We start from the raw sequence: 14,775 nt of genomic DNA on the forward strand, positions 1-14,775 counted from the left end.
TAGCTTCTGGTGTGGTCACTGAGCCGGAGGGTTGGCAGGTGCAGGGCGGGGGTGGGTGGGGAGGTCACAGTGGAGAGGGAGGCTGGTGGGCTGGGCCCCCAGGGGACTCGAGGGCTTTTCCTGTAGGGAGGCTTGAGTCTTGGGGTGTTGACAGCTCCTTGGCTGCCCTCCCGGCTGGGTCCCTGAGCTGCCCCTGTCTCCCCACAGTGAAGAAGAAGCGGGCCTGGCACAAACATGGCCCAGGGCAGACGCCCGACGTGAAGCCCGTGCAGAATGGCAGCCAGCTCTTCATCAAGGAGCTGCGGAGTCGGACCTTCCCCAGGTGGGCTCAGGGGCGTGGTCTTCCCTCTAGGGGTGTCGTGCAGCCCTCCGAAACCCTCTGGCTCTGGGGCTGGCCTCTCCCTTCTTAGCACTTCCAGACACAGGTGTTGGGGACCCTCTTCCTCTGGGCACATCTAGCTCCCCCACTTGGTGTGTCCCTTTGCATGGAGCCTTCCTGAGGGAGAGGCTGTTGTCCTCAGATTATGTCCAGTCGAGCAGTGGGGCCTGGGGTCCCGCTTAAGACCACCCTTCAGGCACAGCAGTTCCCAGCCCCCATGGACCCGGGCTTTCCTCCGTGCCCCTGGGCCTGGCAGGCTGTCCCCACGTTCCCATCTCAGGGCACTCCCCGCTCGCACCTGTGTCCTGTGTGAGGCGGGAGGGCTGAGGGCAGGTCGGGGTCAGGGCCGTGGGGAACCACTGCTGAGAAGCAGTGCCTGACACGTGGACCTGTGTTCTTCAAGCTGCTCTGAGCCCTCTCAGCCCCTCACACCTGGAAGACTTTTTTTGTTTGTCTGACAGTGTCTTTGTTTCCCCTCAACTTTTGAAGAGTAATTCACTGGACACAGAATCCAGCGTGGTGGGGTTATTCCTTTTAACAGTTCAAATATTTCGCTCCACTGTCTTCTTACATGCATGATTTCTGATGAGAAATCCAGTGTGCCTCTTACCTGTGGTCCTGTGTGGAGAAGGTCCTTCCCTCCTCTGGCTTCTTTCTTTCCCCCCACTTTCCTTGCATACCATGCGATCCATCTATTGGAAGTGTACAATTCAGTGGTCTTGAGTGTATTCGCAGATGTGTGCGCCAGCACCAACCAATTTTAGAGTGTTTTCATCACCCTGAAGTTTTTATTTAATATTCTGTTGTATGGATGGACCACATTTTGTTTATCCGTTCATCAGCAGACACATTTGGGTTATTTCTGATTTTTGGCTACTGTGAATATTTCCGCTATAAACATTCTTGTACAAGATCTTGTTGGACATATGTTTTCATGTTTTTAGGAGTAGCTCTGTATTCAGTTGTCTGAGGAACTGCCAGACCGTTTTCCAAAGTGGTTACACCGCTTTCCGATCCCACCGGCAGAGCATGAGGGTTCCAGTTTCTCATCACTCTTCCCTGCACTTGTAAATACCTGGCATTTTGATTCTAACCATCCTTGTAGGTGTGAACTGTTCTCTCACTCTGGTTTGATCCGTGTTTCCCTAATGATGACTGGTGTTGAACATCTTTTCATGTGCGTGCTGGTCATTCGTATGTCTTCCTTGGAGAAATGTCCATTCAGACCCTTTGCCTATTTTTAATTTTTTGTGTCTTTTTATTATTGAGTCATAAGAATTCTTTCCATATTTTAGAAGTCTCTTAACAGATATATGATTTGTGAATACTTTACCCCGTATTGTAGACTTTTCACTTTCTTGATTGTGTTCTTTGAAGCACAAACGTTTGTCATTTTGAGGGATTCCAGTTTATCCATTTTTTATCTTGCTATTTGTGCTTTTGTTGTCATTGCCAAGTCTAAACCCAAGGTCACAAAGATTTGTCCCTATATTTTCTTCTAAGAGTTTTATAGTTTTTAGGCCTTACAGTTTGGTCTTTGATACATTTTGAGTTAATTTCTTCATATAGTGCAAGATAAGGATCTGTTTTTGTTTTGTTTTGTTTTGTTTTTGCGTGTGGCTCTCTATTTGTCCCTGCAACCATTTGTAAAAAGACAGTTATTTTTCTATTAAATTGTCTTGGCCCTTAGCCATAAGTGTATGCATCTATTTCTGGACCCTCAGTTCTGCTCCACTAATCTCTGTCTCCCCTTAGGCCAGTCTCACACTGTCCGGATTATTGTGCTTTGCAGTATATTTTGAAATGAAGAAGTGTTGAGTCCTCCAACTTTGTTTTTCTTTTTAAAGATCATTTTGGCCATTCTGGGTCTGTTGCAATTCCATACGAATTTTAGATTCAGCTTGTCAGGTGTACAGAGAAGTCAGCTGATAAGGAAGGATTGAGCTGGATCTGCAGAACAGTAGAATCAGGGTATTGCCATCTGAAAAATGCTCAGTCTTCTGACCCACAGACATGGATATTTTCCCATTTATTGAAATCTTTTAAATTTCCTTCAACAGAGTTTTATAGTTTTCAGAGTATAAGTTTTGTACTTCTTTTGTTAAATGTATTCCTAAATAATTTATTCTTCTTATGTCTTTTAAATGGAACTGTTCTCTCAATTTTATTTCATTGCTGCCGTACTGAAATACAGTTCATCTTTGTATATTGATCTTGTATCCTGCAACCCCGATGAGCTAGTTTATTAGTTCTAATAGATTTTTAGTAGATTCCTCACAACTTTATATATATAGGATCATGTCATTGGCAAATAGATCGTTTTCTTTCTTCCCTTCCAATCTGTGTTACTTTTTTTTTCTTGCCTAAGTGCTCTGGCTAGGACTTCTAGTAGAATGTTGAGTAGAAGAGGCTGGGCAAGGGTGACCAGGTCCCCAGTATTCTCAGGGTGCCACATTCAGGCTACGGTCTCAGTACCTGTAGGCCAGTGGAAGGCCAGCCATGTCTTGGCTGCCCTCACCCAACCCTTAGAATCAGCAGTAGACAGCTGAGGCAGGATGAGAAAGGCTGCTGTCCTGTTCCTCCAGCAGGAAAGCCCTCTGCCTGGAAGCTGGGGAGCCATTCCATTCAGCATTCCTGTGTCTTTGGCTGTAGCCTTCCAGAGGGGAGTCTCCTCGCCAAGCCAGGGGTGAAGGGAGGAGTGGTCACACGCTCTTGCCTTTCCTACCAAGTTTTCACAGATTTTCTCGACTAGAGGTTTCTTCATTTGCTGTTTCCTCTTAGAACCATTTCCAGAGGTTTTGAATGTTTTTCCAAATACTTTTTACCGGTTTTGCTGGGTGTGGGTCAGCAGAGCTCTTCACCCTGTCATGGCAGAAGTAGATCTTTCTCATGTGGCCTTTTTCAAGATACTATTTTTCATTTTTTGCGGTTTGATTATGACATGCCTAGGAATAGTTTGGGGTATTTATCCTGCTTGGCATTGTCTGAGTTTTCGAATCTGTGGTTTCATGTCTGCCATTATTTTTAGACAATTCTCAGCCATTATTACTTTAAACATTTCTTCTGCTTCTCTCTTTCTTTTCTTTCTGGGATTCTCACCACGAACTCCTTCTGCAGTTGTTCTGCACTTCCTGGATATTCTGTTCCCTGCTTTTTTCATTCTTTTTCCTCTTCATATTTCAGGTTGGGCAGATTTTATTGACTTAACTTCTAGCTCACTGATTCTTTTCTTAGCCATGTCCACTCTACTGATGAGCCTATCAAAGGCATTCTTCATTTCTGTTACAGTTTTAATTATTTCTATCATTTACTTTTGATTCTTAGAGTGTCCACTTCTCTACTTACATTTCCCTTCCATTCTTGCATGTTGTCTGCTTTTTCCACTAGCACTCCTAACATATGAATCATAATTTTTTAAAGTTTTTTATTTTTTTAAAGATTTTGTTTATTTATTAGAGAGAGAGAGAGAGCATGTGCACGAGTGTCATGGAGGGGCAGAAGCAGAGGGAGAAGCAGACTCCCCGCTGAGCAGGGAGCCCAACACAGGACTCGATCCCAGGACCCCAGGATCACGACCTGAGCTGAAGGCAGACACCCAACTGACTGAGCCACCCAGGCGCCCCAGTTTTAAAAAATTTCTTATCTAATAATTCTAAATTCTGTGCTATATCTGAGCTGTTTTCTTTTTTTTTTTTTTAAAGATTTTTATTTATTTATTTGACAGAGATAGAGACAGCCAGCGAGAGAGGGAACACAAGCAGGGGGAGTGGGAGAGGAAGAAGCAGGCTCATAGGGGAGGAGCCTGACGTGGGGCTCGATCCCGTAACGCTGGGATCACGCCCTGAGCCGGAGGCAGACGCTTAACCGCTGTGCCACCCAGGCGCCCCTGAGCTGTTTTCTGATATTTTTTAAACTCTTTATTTTTTAATTGAAGTATAATTAACATACAATGTAATATATTAGTTTCAGGTGTACAAGATAGTGATTCAACAATTTTTTAAAAGAATTTATTTATTTGAGAGAGAGAGAGAACAAGCACATGAGCTGGGGGAGGGTAGAGGGGGAGGAAGATGGAGAGAGAGAGAATCTCGAGCAGACTCTGTGCTGAGCCTGGAGCTGGACACAGGGCTTGATCTCAGGACCCAGAGATCATGACCTGAGCTGAAACCAAGAGCTGGATGCTTAACAGACTGAGCCATGCAGGCGCCCCGTGATTCAGCAGTTCTGTACCTCACTTCAGTGCTCATCAGGATAAGTGTACGCTAGAACCCCATCTCCTATTTTCCCATCCACCCCACCCACCTCCCCTCTCATGACAATCAGAGTGTTCTCTATGTGAAGAGTCTGTTTCTTGGTTTGCCTCACTTCTTTTTCCTCCCTATGCTCATTTGTTTTGTTTTTTAAATTCCACATATGAGTGAAATCATATGGTATTTGTCTTTCTCTTCACTTATTTTGCTTTGCATAATACTCTCTAGCTCCATCTACGTCACTGCAAATGGCATGATCTCATTCTGTTTTATGGCCGAGTAATAGCGCGATGTGCACACACCACATCGTCTCTATCCGTTCGTGTGTGGATGGAGACTTGGGCTGCTTCCATCTCTTGGCTATTGCAAATAATGGTGTTGTAGACATAGGGGTGCATCCTTTTGAATTGTGTTCTCATTGTCTTTCTGTAAATACCCAGTAGTGAGATAACTGGGCCATACGGTATCTGTATTTCCTATTTTATAAGGAGCCTCCATACAGACTCCCACAGTGGCTTCACCGGTTTGCATTCCCGCCAGCAATGCACGAGGGCTCCCCTCTCTCCACATCCTCATCAACACCTGTTATTTCTTGCCTTTTTTATTTTAGCCATTCGACAGGTGCAGGGTGATTTGCTTTGTCTCTTTATGGATTTCTTGCCTTTTGGCATGCCTCGTGATTTTTTTGTTGAAAGCTGGACATGAGGTATTGAGTTAAGTGAACTGAGGTAATGACACATTTAGAGTAAGGTTTCATGTTGACCTGACTAGGGACTGGGCTGTGTCCACTGTGGCTGTAGGTGCCAGACACGTCACTTTCTTGTAGTTTCCTTCTTTTTCCCTCCTCTCCTGTTTTCTTTGGGCTTCCCTAACAATTCTTTCTCAGATTGAATCTATCTTGCAACTCTCTCAATTACACTCAACTGTTATGCTGTTATATGGTGGTCAGGGTTCAGGGACCAGAAGTGTTCTATAATTAAATAGTAAACCTCAGTGCTTCAGTGGGCCTGAGGCTCTGGGCTGTTACCTTTGGAAGCATTTCTTGGCCTTTGCTTTTTCTCTGCTTTCCTGAGACAGGAAGCTAGTGGGGGCTGGAGGTGGCCACTGGCCCTTCCCACTGTCAGATGAGGGCCTCGTTAAGTCAGTTTTTCTGGAAGGTGGACTTTTGTTATGGAAGAGAAACATAGTCGCTTCCCCTCAACCCTGCCTGAAGAAGGAGCAGATCTTCACCAGGACATCCTGAGGTAAAACCCATGAAAGTGTGGGTCTCCTCTGAGACAGATCCCCATGAGTTCTTAACTCTGAAGCTAGTTCTCACTCAACCTGTGCACTTTGTCAAAAATTGCCATTTAAGTATTCCTCCCATTGACCACCTCCACCAGCTTCTGCTTCAGGTAAGGTTATCTTGGTTGTGATTTTCTGTATTTGCCTGTCGCCCCAAATTTCAGGGGTGACTGCCCTGTAATCCAAATTCTCTGTGAATCTAAGAAAATTAATTGATTTTCAGTTTTTTCACCCTTTTCTTTGTTGTGAGGACAGGAGTGACCATTTCCAAGCTCTTTAGGTGTTGGAGTTGAAACCAGAAGTCAGCTCCGAGTTACTAACCTTATCTAATTAACTGGTTGTCTTTTTATTGTTGAGTTGTAATAGTTCTTTACATGTTGTAAGTACTTATCAGATACTTTCTCCCATTCTGTGGGTTGCCTCTCCACTTTCTTGATGGTGTCCTTTGAAGCACAAATGTTTATAATTTTGATGGGGTCTAATTTATTTATTTTGTTGTTGTTGTGCATGGTTTTGGCTTCTGAGAAACCAGTGCCAAATTCAAGGTCATGAAGATTTATACCTGTGTTTTCTTCTGAACGTTCTATGAGTCTAGCTTTTATATTTAGGTCTTCAACTCATTTTGAGTTAATTTGTGTATATGATGTGAGGTAGGGATCCCCCTCATTCTTTTGCATGTGGACACCCAGTTCTCCCATGTGCCATTTATTGGAATGACTGTTTTTTCTCCATTGAGTTGTCTTGATGCTCTTGATGCGACGCAGTTGGCCGTAGATGTTTGGGTGTATTTCTGGACACTGGATTCTGCCCCACTGACCCGTATGTCTCTTCTCTCTTCTCATGCCAGCACCACACAGTCTTGATTACTGTAGCTTTGGAGGGAATTTTGAAATTGGTAAGTGTCCTCAACTTTGTTCTTCTTTTAAAAGACTGTTTTGGTCATCTGGGTGCTTTGCATTTCATTCAGCATTCCAAGTTCAGCTTGTCAATTTCTGCAGTGAGGTCTGCCGGTATTTTGATAGGGGTTGTGTGAAATCCATAGCACAATTTCCCATTATTTCTTGAGTCCCATTTCTTTCTTCTAGATTTGATTTTCATCTTGTGGAATTATTATCCTTTTAGTGGTTCAATAAAGGCCTATAGAAATAGTCACTGTTTTTGAAAATGAACATTTTGTCCTTACTCTTGAATGATTCTAATTTTTCTAAAATGGATCTAAAATTAGAGAGTAAAAGTTATTTTCCTTGAATTCTTTGAAGATACTATCCTATTGTCTTTTGGCAACCCTTGTTGCCCATGAGATGTCTGTTGTCAGTCTAGTGGTTGGTGTTTGGTGGGTTTGGTGGGTTTGGCTTGGTAAATAATCTGTTTCTTTCTCTGAAAACGTTAAGATTGTCCCCTTGTCCTTGAGGTACCACAGATGTGCTCCAATGCTCCCAGATGTGTATTTGGTTTTTATTAATTCTACTTAGGACTCAATACGTTCTTTTAATTTGAGGAATCAACTGAGCGCCCGCAGTTCTGAAAAGTGTTCTGTTTTCTTTTGTAATAGCACTTCTTCCCCATTCTGTATATTATTTTTCAAATATTTCATCAAATTCACCATTTTTTTCAGGCAGCTACCATTGAATGCATCGTTGAGTTTTTAAGATTTTTCAAAAATGATGTTTTTCATGTCTAGAATCTCTGCTCACGCATCGTCTGTGCTGCCCACTCTGTTTTCCTCCCTCCGTGCTCTCTGCCTCATCCTCCTGTTACCCTGTGAATGTGTTCAGTGTGTTTGTCTGAAACTTCCTTTCCCAACTGCCCGTTGTCCTCAGTGCTCAGACCTGCGCCCTGGCAGGTGAGTCTGCCTCCATCCGTGAGGCGGGGCTTTCAGAACACGTGGTTTCCCACGGCAGCCAATCCCCACAGGCCTGTTCTGTGTTCGCCTTTGCTGGGTCCTTATGGGTTCTGCAGTCCAGACCTGATGCATGGGGTTGTGTGAGACAAGGGGTTCAGGTTTGTCCAGCGCCTCCCACAGCTGAATCTGCCCTGTCCCCATACTCCTGGAGCTGCTCCCAGCTGCTGCTTACCGCCTTCCTCCTCCTCGCTCACATGCCACTCGTGCCTGGTCCATGCCTAATGCTCTGTCACCACATGCTCCAACCCCAGGGGGTCTCCTCGATCCTCACCTTCACTGGCCTCTTGGCAGGACATGGCCCTGTGGCCCCTTCTCCTCGAGCGCTGTCCTCCTTGGAGCTGTGACATCTCCGTCTGCCCGGCCTCCTCTCCTGCTGACCACTCTCCCTGGCAGTTTGGTCCTTGCTGTCTCTCTGCCCTCAGAGTTCATGTCCATTCCCCTGGCCTCCCAGATTGCCCCTTGGACAGCAGCTTCGGCCTCCTTCTCCAGCCTCTAGTCCTCTGAGCTCCCGACCCACCTGTCCAACTGGTGCTTCTGTTGGCACTCCAGGACTTGTGCCTCCCACTGCTGCCCCTCCAGGCCTGGATGGGCCGCTCTGATGTCCTGCCACCATCCCTCCCGCCCCCAGCTCTGCTCCCAGCTGTGGGCTTACAGCCTTGCCTGCCCCTCTGATGAAAATCTGTCTCCAGTGTCACCACCGGTGCCATTCTAGCTGGGTTCTGAATGTCCCTGGTCCCCCGGGCAGTGCCCAGCACACAGCTGCCCCTGGGTCCTATGCTCAGCTTGTCTCGGGGGTGGGTTCTCCCTGAAGAGGGGTTTGTCTCCATCTGCCGTGTCCTCAGGCCCGACCCCAGCCCTATGCAGGGTGTGATGTCGAGTACTAGGGAGGAGTCTCGTGGAGTGGAGGATGGGCAGGTAGAGCAGGGGAGGAGGGGGAGAGATCTTGCTCACACTTCTGCCTTTCTCTGCCATGGCAGGAGGGTTGGTCTCAGGGTGTCCCCATCCTGGGGGGTCTGGGCATGGGGCCACGGGCAAGCCCTCCTCCCAGGATGTGGGAGGCATATGGCAGGTGCTGGGGCTGCGTGTCTCTGGCCCCAAGGCCATATCCAGGCCTGTCCCGGAGCTGCAGGGCAGGGGCCCTGGCCGACGTGACTCCCGACCCCCACTTTTTCCACAGCGCGGAAGATGTGGTGGTCCGCGTGCCAGGCAGCCAGCTCACGCTGGGCTACATGGAGGAGCACGGCTTCGCTGAGCCCATCCTCGTCCCCAAGAAAGACGGGTTGGGCCTGGCGGTCCCCGCCCCCACCTTCTATGTCAGTGACGTCGAGAACTACGTGGGTGAGTGGCCTGCTTGCTGAAGGCCCCAGCTAGTCCCCGTGCCACGTGCTCCTTTCAGGAATTAGACCCCATGTCCCACTAAATGGCGTGTGGCCCTCGCCGGTCCCGCCTTAGTTATTCTGCCTGCAAAATGGGGGGCCGTGTTGGGGGCCTCTTCATTCTGCCAGCTAGAGGGGCCCCCTTCCTCTGAGGTTTGTGCTGTGTCCCCCTCAGCCCCTTCTGGGCCAGCCTGGGGTCCAGGACCATCCTCCCTGAATCCTTCCAGTTCCAGCTGTTGCTCTCCTGTCCAGTCTGCCGCGTGTCCCCTGGCAGCTCCCAGTGCTGTGGACACCCTTGTCGGGGCGGCTCTGGGTGGAGGGCAGTGCCTGTGTGTGCTTGGGCATCGTCTGTGAGGCTATATCCCCCTGGCAGTGATGCCCATGGGGCTGCGGCCCACGCGGCCTGGCTCTGAGGCCCTCGTGGTGGCCGGAGCTTGGGCGTTCACGGGGGTGGCTGGGTGGCTGGGTGGCCAGTGCAAGAGGAGGAAAGACCCGGAGAAGGCAAATACCTGGGCCCCCCATGTCAGGGAGAGAATGGGCCAGCGTCTGGGCCAGGTGCACCCCTGCAGGGACAGCTAGAATCTAGGGCCTGCCTGCCAGGCGCCAGGCACTCCCTGAGCTCTGCCCGCCTGTGAGCCAGTGTCATCCTGCCGATGGCTGTGTCACTCCACAGCTCTGACAGACAACATGAGAACACCATCAGGGCCCAGGGCCTGCACTCGGCAGCACTGCTCCTCCACACCAGAGCCCTGCCTCAGTTTCCCCAGGGGCCCAGCATGCACCTTCCAGGTTGGCTGTGTGAATCACACACCACATTTGGTATTTATGCCCCTCGGCTTCTCCCTGTTCCCAAAGTTGTTGGAGGCTCGGGGTTGTTGGTCCTAGAATGTCCCACGTGGGGTGTTTGGCCCACAGTGTGCCCTTGGTGTCCCATAGTTCACTACTGTGTCCCCAGTGGTTCCCGCACCGCCTGGGCAGACGCTCAGATGTGCATTTGGGTGGACAGCGGGACTCCTTCGGGGGCGCGGGAGGTGGCACTCCCGTCTGTGGGCCTGCGGAGCCTGGCCACCCGCCTGAACCGGTGACGGGGCAGGCCCAGCTCCTCTGTGCCCGCAGCTGGGGTCTGCGCGGCCCCGGCGGGCTGCCAGGAAGGACGAGGCCGTGAGTTCTGTGTGTCTTTCTCCCACTACTTGTGAGTCAGATGGGACGCGCTCGCCCTCGCCAGGTCCTTGGTTATCTGGAACCTCCTGACACCAGCGATTTTTACCCTCATCTTTCCCTCATCAACTACAGAAAATGCCCAAAAAATGTTTTTCCTTTTACTTATCTGTTTTCAGAATAAGTTGGCGCCCTAGAAATATGTAGGAGTTTTTTGATTTTTTAATTTTTAAAACATAAGCATGTCGCAGGCGTTATTTGGGACATGCTTAGACTAACAGCGTATTTGTCGTTCGCTTCTCTGAAGTTCAAGTGTGCCTGGCATCCTGTGTTTTTATTCACTGTCGCGGTCACCCCAGCTGAGGCCTGCGTGTCGGCGGCCTCCCGCACCCCGGAGCCCTCGCCGTGGCTGAGGGAGCGAGCCCGCGTGGGGCGACGTCAGAGCCCGAGCCCCAGGGTCCAGGCCCGCTCGGCGGCCTGCCCAGCACCTCCTGCCCCGCTCATGCCGCCTGCCCTGCCCGCAGGCCCGGAGCGGAGCGTGGACGTGACCGACGTCGCCAAGCAGAAGGACTGCAAGATGAAGCTGAAGGAGTTTGTGGACTATTACTACAGCACCAACCGCAAGCGGGTTCTCAACCTCACCAGCCTCGAGTTCTCCGACACCAGGTGAGCGCCCGTCGTGCTCGTTTGCGGCTTCTCTTCTCACGCGTTGTGGCAAACTCAAACAGAGAAGCAGCAGCAAAATGCCGAATTGTCCTCTGGCCCCCCCATCCCACCCCCAGAAAGAACCGTAGGTTAACAGCATGGGGTCGATTCTCGCAGAACGCACGTGCTCCCATGCGCGCGTGCAGACAGCCACACCCACGCACACACCTCTACACCTCACGGACACACGCACACGTACGTACCCACTGGCCCACGTGCCCGCACACATCCACGGGCGCACTCTCGAATTCACACCTTCTGCACCGCGGGGCCGTGCCGTGCACCTGCTCTTCCCGCCGTCTCAGCCTGAGCCCCACGTGCCAGGCCTGCCCACTTGCTGCTCTTCTCAGGGCGGAGGGTCCGGCATCATACACCGTGGCTGTCTGGGGCCCACCTAGGTCCAGGCTTCTGTGTCGTCGGAGGCTGGCCGGCCGCTGGCCCTGCCCCCGGTGTCCCTACCGGGTACCCCTGCTCTCCCAGGACCACAGCTCTGTGTGGCGTGGCCCCACCTTCCCTGCCCCTCTGTCGAATCCTTGCTGCCCTCCAGCTGGCCCCTCGCGCACTGCAGGGCCTGAGTTGTTGACAATGGCTTAGTTTAAGCGTGGTTTCACTTTTGGATCCTTTCCATCTTGCCGACTTCTGAAAAGCTCAGGAGATAGCCAAACAGCTCATGTGCAGAAGGGCGGGTGGGAAAAAGAGTGTCTGGAAGCCTCATGGAGACGGAGAATACAGAGCTGTCCCAGGAGCCCCAATAGGATGTTGTAACTGGGTGCTGGGTTCCGTGTGAGCTTCCTGACAGCAAAGGCATAAAGGGAAATAGGATGGGTTATGGTGTGGGGAGAAAGCCGCCTCCTGCGAGCTAACGAGGGGATTCCCTCCCAGGTTGAGTTGTGATGGGAGGGTTGCTTTGCCGCTGGAGCACACTTGGGAGTGTCGCCATCATCTTGGTCTGCTGAGAGGTCTTCACAGAGAGCTGAGGGTGGGTGCTTTGGCTCGGGCTTTCCCCTTGGGCCTCTCGGGGCCACCCCTTTGCTGGCAGAAATGTGTGCTGCCTCCGGTGTCCGCAGGCCCGATCCAAGGACCGCCGGGGTCATACACACTTCACACCGGGCCGTCGAGCCCCTGGGGCTCTGGTCTACACCGTCTGAGAGGGGGAGGGTGGCCTCCACTTCATCAGTGAGGTCTGTCCCCGGGGATGTCGGGTGGGGCTGCAAGGACTGGGCCTGACCCCACGGGCCATCTGTGGCAGTCTCAGGGTCTGCGGCGTTGGGGACCCTGCAGTGCCTCACGCGTCCCGGACCCCGGAGGCGCCTGCTGTGACGGATGGAGAGTGATGTGCCTGCTGTCTGTGATGTGGACATCCGTGATTACCTCTGCACTGTCGCCCACGGTGGCCTCAGGTGTCTGGGGGCCTAGGATACTGCACCTCCACCCTGGGAGCCCGCAGGGAGCAGCTGGCCTTGGCGGCAGGAGAACGGGCTGGGTTTGCACCCGAGGAGCGGTCAAGCGGGGACAGAAGGGCATTTGTGGCCGTGTTGGGAAGCCCTGGTGTATGGTGTGCAGAGGGCCGAGGGTGTCCCAGGGCAGCAGGGCCAAGCCCCTCCCCTGTGTCAGTGCAGGGTCTGGGGCCACCAGGGGCCTGGCCTGGTTGAGGAGGGCTCTGGGGAACAGGGAGGGTCGGTAGCTGGGGATAGCCGGAGAATTAAAGGAAGAGGGTCTGCTGATGGCAGGGCCGGGCGTGTGGCTCGTGACCGTCTTGTCCTGGTGGGCATGGCCTTCGATGCAGAGCTGTGCGGTTCTGTCCCGCCTGCAGCAGCGAGGACCAAGCTGTCAGGGCACAGGGGCTGCGGGCTGTGCAACGGTGATGCGGTACCGTGGTTTTATTTTTTAATTTTTTATTTTTTATTTATTTATTTTTTAAAGATTTAATTTATTTATTTGACAGAGAGACAGCCAGTGAGGGGGAACACAAGCAGGGGGAGTGGGAGAGGAAGAAGCAGGCTCCCAGAGGATGAGCCTGACGTGGGGCTCCATCCCATAACGCCGGGATCACGCCCTGAGCCGAAGGCAGACGCTTAACCGCTGTGCCACCCAGGCGCCCCAGCACCGTGATTTTAATCAGGACAGTGACATTTCATTGGAAAGGCCACCTTTGCCTTTCCGTGTCCTTCTTGGAAAGGAGGAGCCTGGCTTGACAGTGACCACCAGCCCCTGTGGCCCGCTCTGGAGAGCAGCCGCTTTTCTCCAAGCGATGTCTGGGAGCGCCCGGGCTGCGTGCGGGACATGCCATTTGCCGTCTGCCCCGCCGTGCCCAGCAGCACCCTCCTGGGCCAGCCTGGACAGTCCCTTCCAGCTCTCCAGGGAGGGGCTCTCTCTGGTTCCCCGTGAGAGACTCGTGTTACATCCTGCCACGGCCATACCCAGTGGCTGGGCTCCTTCTGCCCCCATGAACCTTTAGTTTGCTTGTCTGTGGAATGGGAGCGATGCCACATAGCCCGAGGTGAAGAAACAGGCGAGGGATGTTATCCCGGAGCCCGTTCCCCGCCGGGCGGTCCGTCACTGGTACCCCTCCTCCTGCCTCCACCCCAGGATGTCCAGTTTCGTGGAGCCGCCTGACATCGTCAAGAAGCTGTCGTGGGTAGAGAACTGCTGGCCCGATGACGCGCTGCTGGCCAAGCCCAAGGTGACCAAGTACTGCCTCATCTGTGTGAAGGACAGCTACACCGACTTCCACATCGACTCGGGCGGCGCCTCCGCCTGGTACCACGTGCTCAAGGTAGGCACAGCCGCCTCCACGAGCAGGGCCACCTGTGGTCCCCACGAGCTTCTCCAGGAGGGACGTGGTGTCCAACCCTCGGGAGGCAGAGGGGCAGGGGTGTGTGTCACGTGTTTCCAAGGAGACGGAGGCTCATGAAGCAATTGGAGGCAGCCCACTGTCGTGGAGCCCAGGGCTTAGCAGTGTGCAGGCCCAAGGAGGGGGGTGCAGTGCTGGGGGGACTTCCTGGAAGAGGGGCCGAGGGAGTGTGCTGTGCTGGGCCCACACAAGAGGGGGGGCAGGGCTGGGGGCTCCTGCCAGGGGAGGGAGGGGAGCCAGGGGAGAAGGGAGACGTGAAGACAAAAGAACAAAAGGGACCCTAAGGCTTGGGCTCAGCCGCTGACCGGGGTCTCCTCACACCTGCCTGAGCCCGACGCGGGGTGGGCAGCTCAGCTCATGATCCCGGCCCTGGGTCCTGCAGGGCAGAGCGGGCCAGACCCCAGGGCTCTCAGGAGCAGAGCTTTCCTGGAACTCGTCAGGCAGCGGGTCCCGGCTTTGCTGCCCCGTGGCACGCGAGACAGCCCCGGTGTTGCACAAGTACGGAGTGTGGGGTGCCGGGGCTGCCGTTCCACACTCGTCCTGGTTCACAAACTGCTGATCACAGAGCACACGTGGCCCCACCTGCAGGGAAGGGACAGTGTTCACGCCCGGACCCACCGCCAGGACCCCCAGTGTCCTTGGGTTGTGGCGGGCTCTGCCAATGGCCTCTCGTCGGCAGGGGGAGAAGATCTTCTATCTCATCAAGCCAGCTTTGGCCAACATCTCCCTGTATGAGCGCTGGCAGTCGGCCGCGAACCACAGCGAGATGTTCTTTGCCGACCAGGTGGACAGATGTTACAAGTGCACCCTCAAGCAGGGCCAGACGCTCTTCATCCCCTCGGGTGAGCGCCCTGTCCCGCGCCCTG

The 14,775-nt window shown here is 52.5% G+C and overlaps 1 protein-coding gene across 1 annotated transcript in view; it reads left to right on the top strand.

Moving 5' to 3' along the window:
• Nucleotides 1–14,775, top strand: part of PHF2 (PHD finger protein 2) — a 69,927-nt gene that overhangs the window by 36,466 nt on the left and 18,686 nt on the right. The window contains 5 exon segments of the mRNA XM_048218362.2: nucleotides 208–322; nucleotides 8,994–9,154; nucleotides 10,875–11,016; nucleotides 13,645–13,831; nucleotides 14,589–14,751. Coding sequence (XP_048074319.2) covers nucleotides 208–322; nucleotides 8,994–9,154; nucleotides 10,875–11,016; nucleotides 13,645–13,831; nucleotides 14,589–14,751 — 768 coding nt within the window.

This window comes from Ursus arctos, unplaced genomic scaffold, assembly GCF_023065955.2.
Source record: "Ursus arctos isolate Adak ecotype North America unplaced genomic scaffold, UrsArc2.0 scaffold_33, whole genome shotgun sequence".
In the NCBI taxonomy this organism is placed as follows: Eukaryota; Metazoa; Chordata; class Mammalia; order Carnivora; family Ursidae; genus Ursus; species Ursus arctos.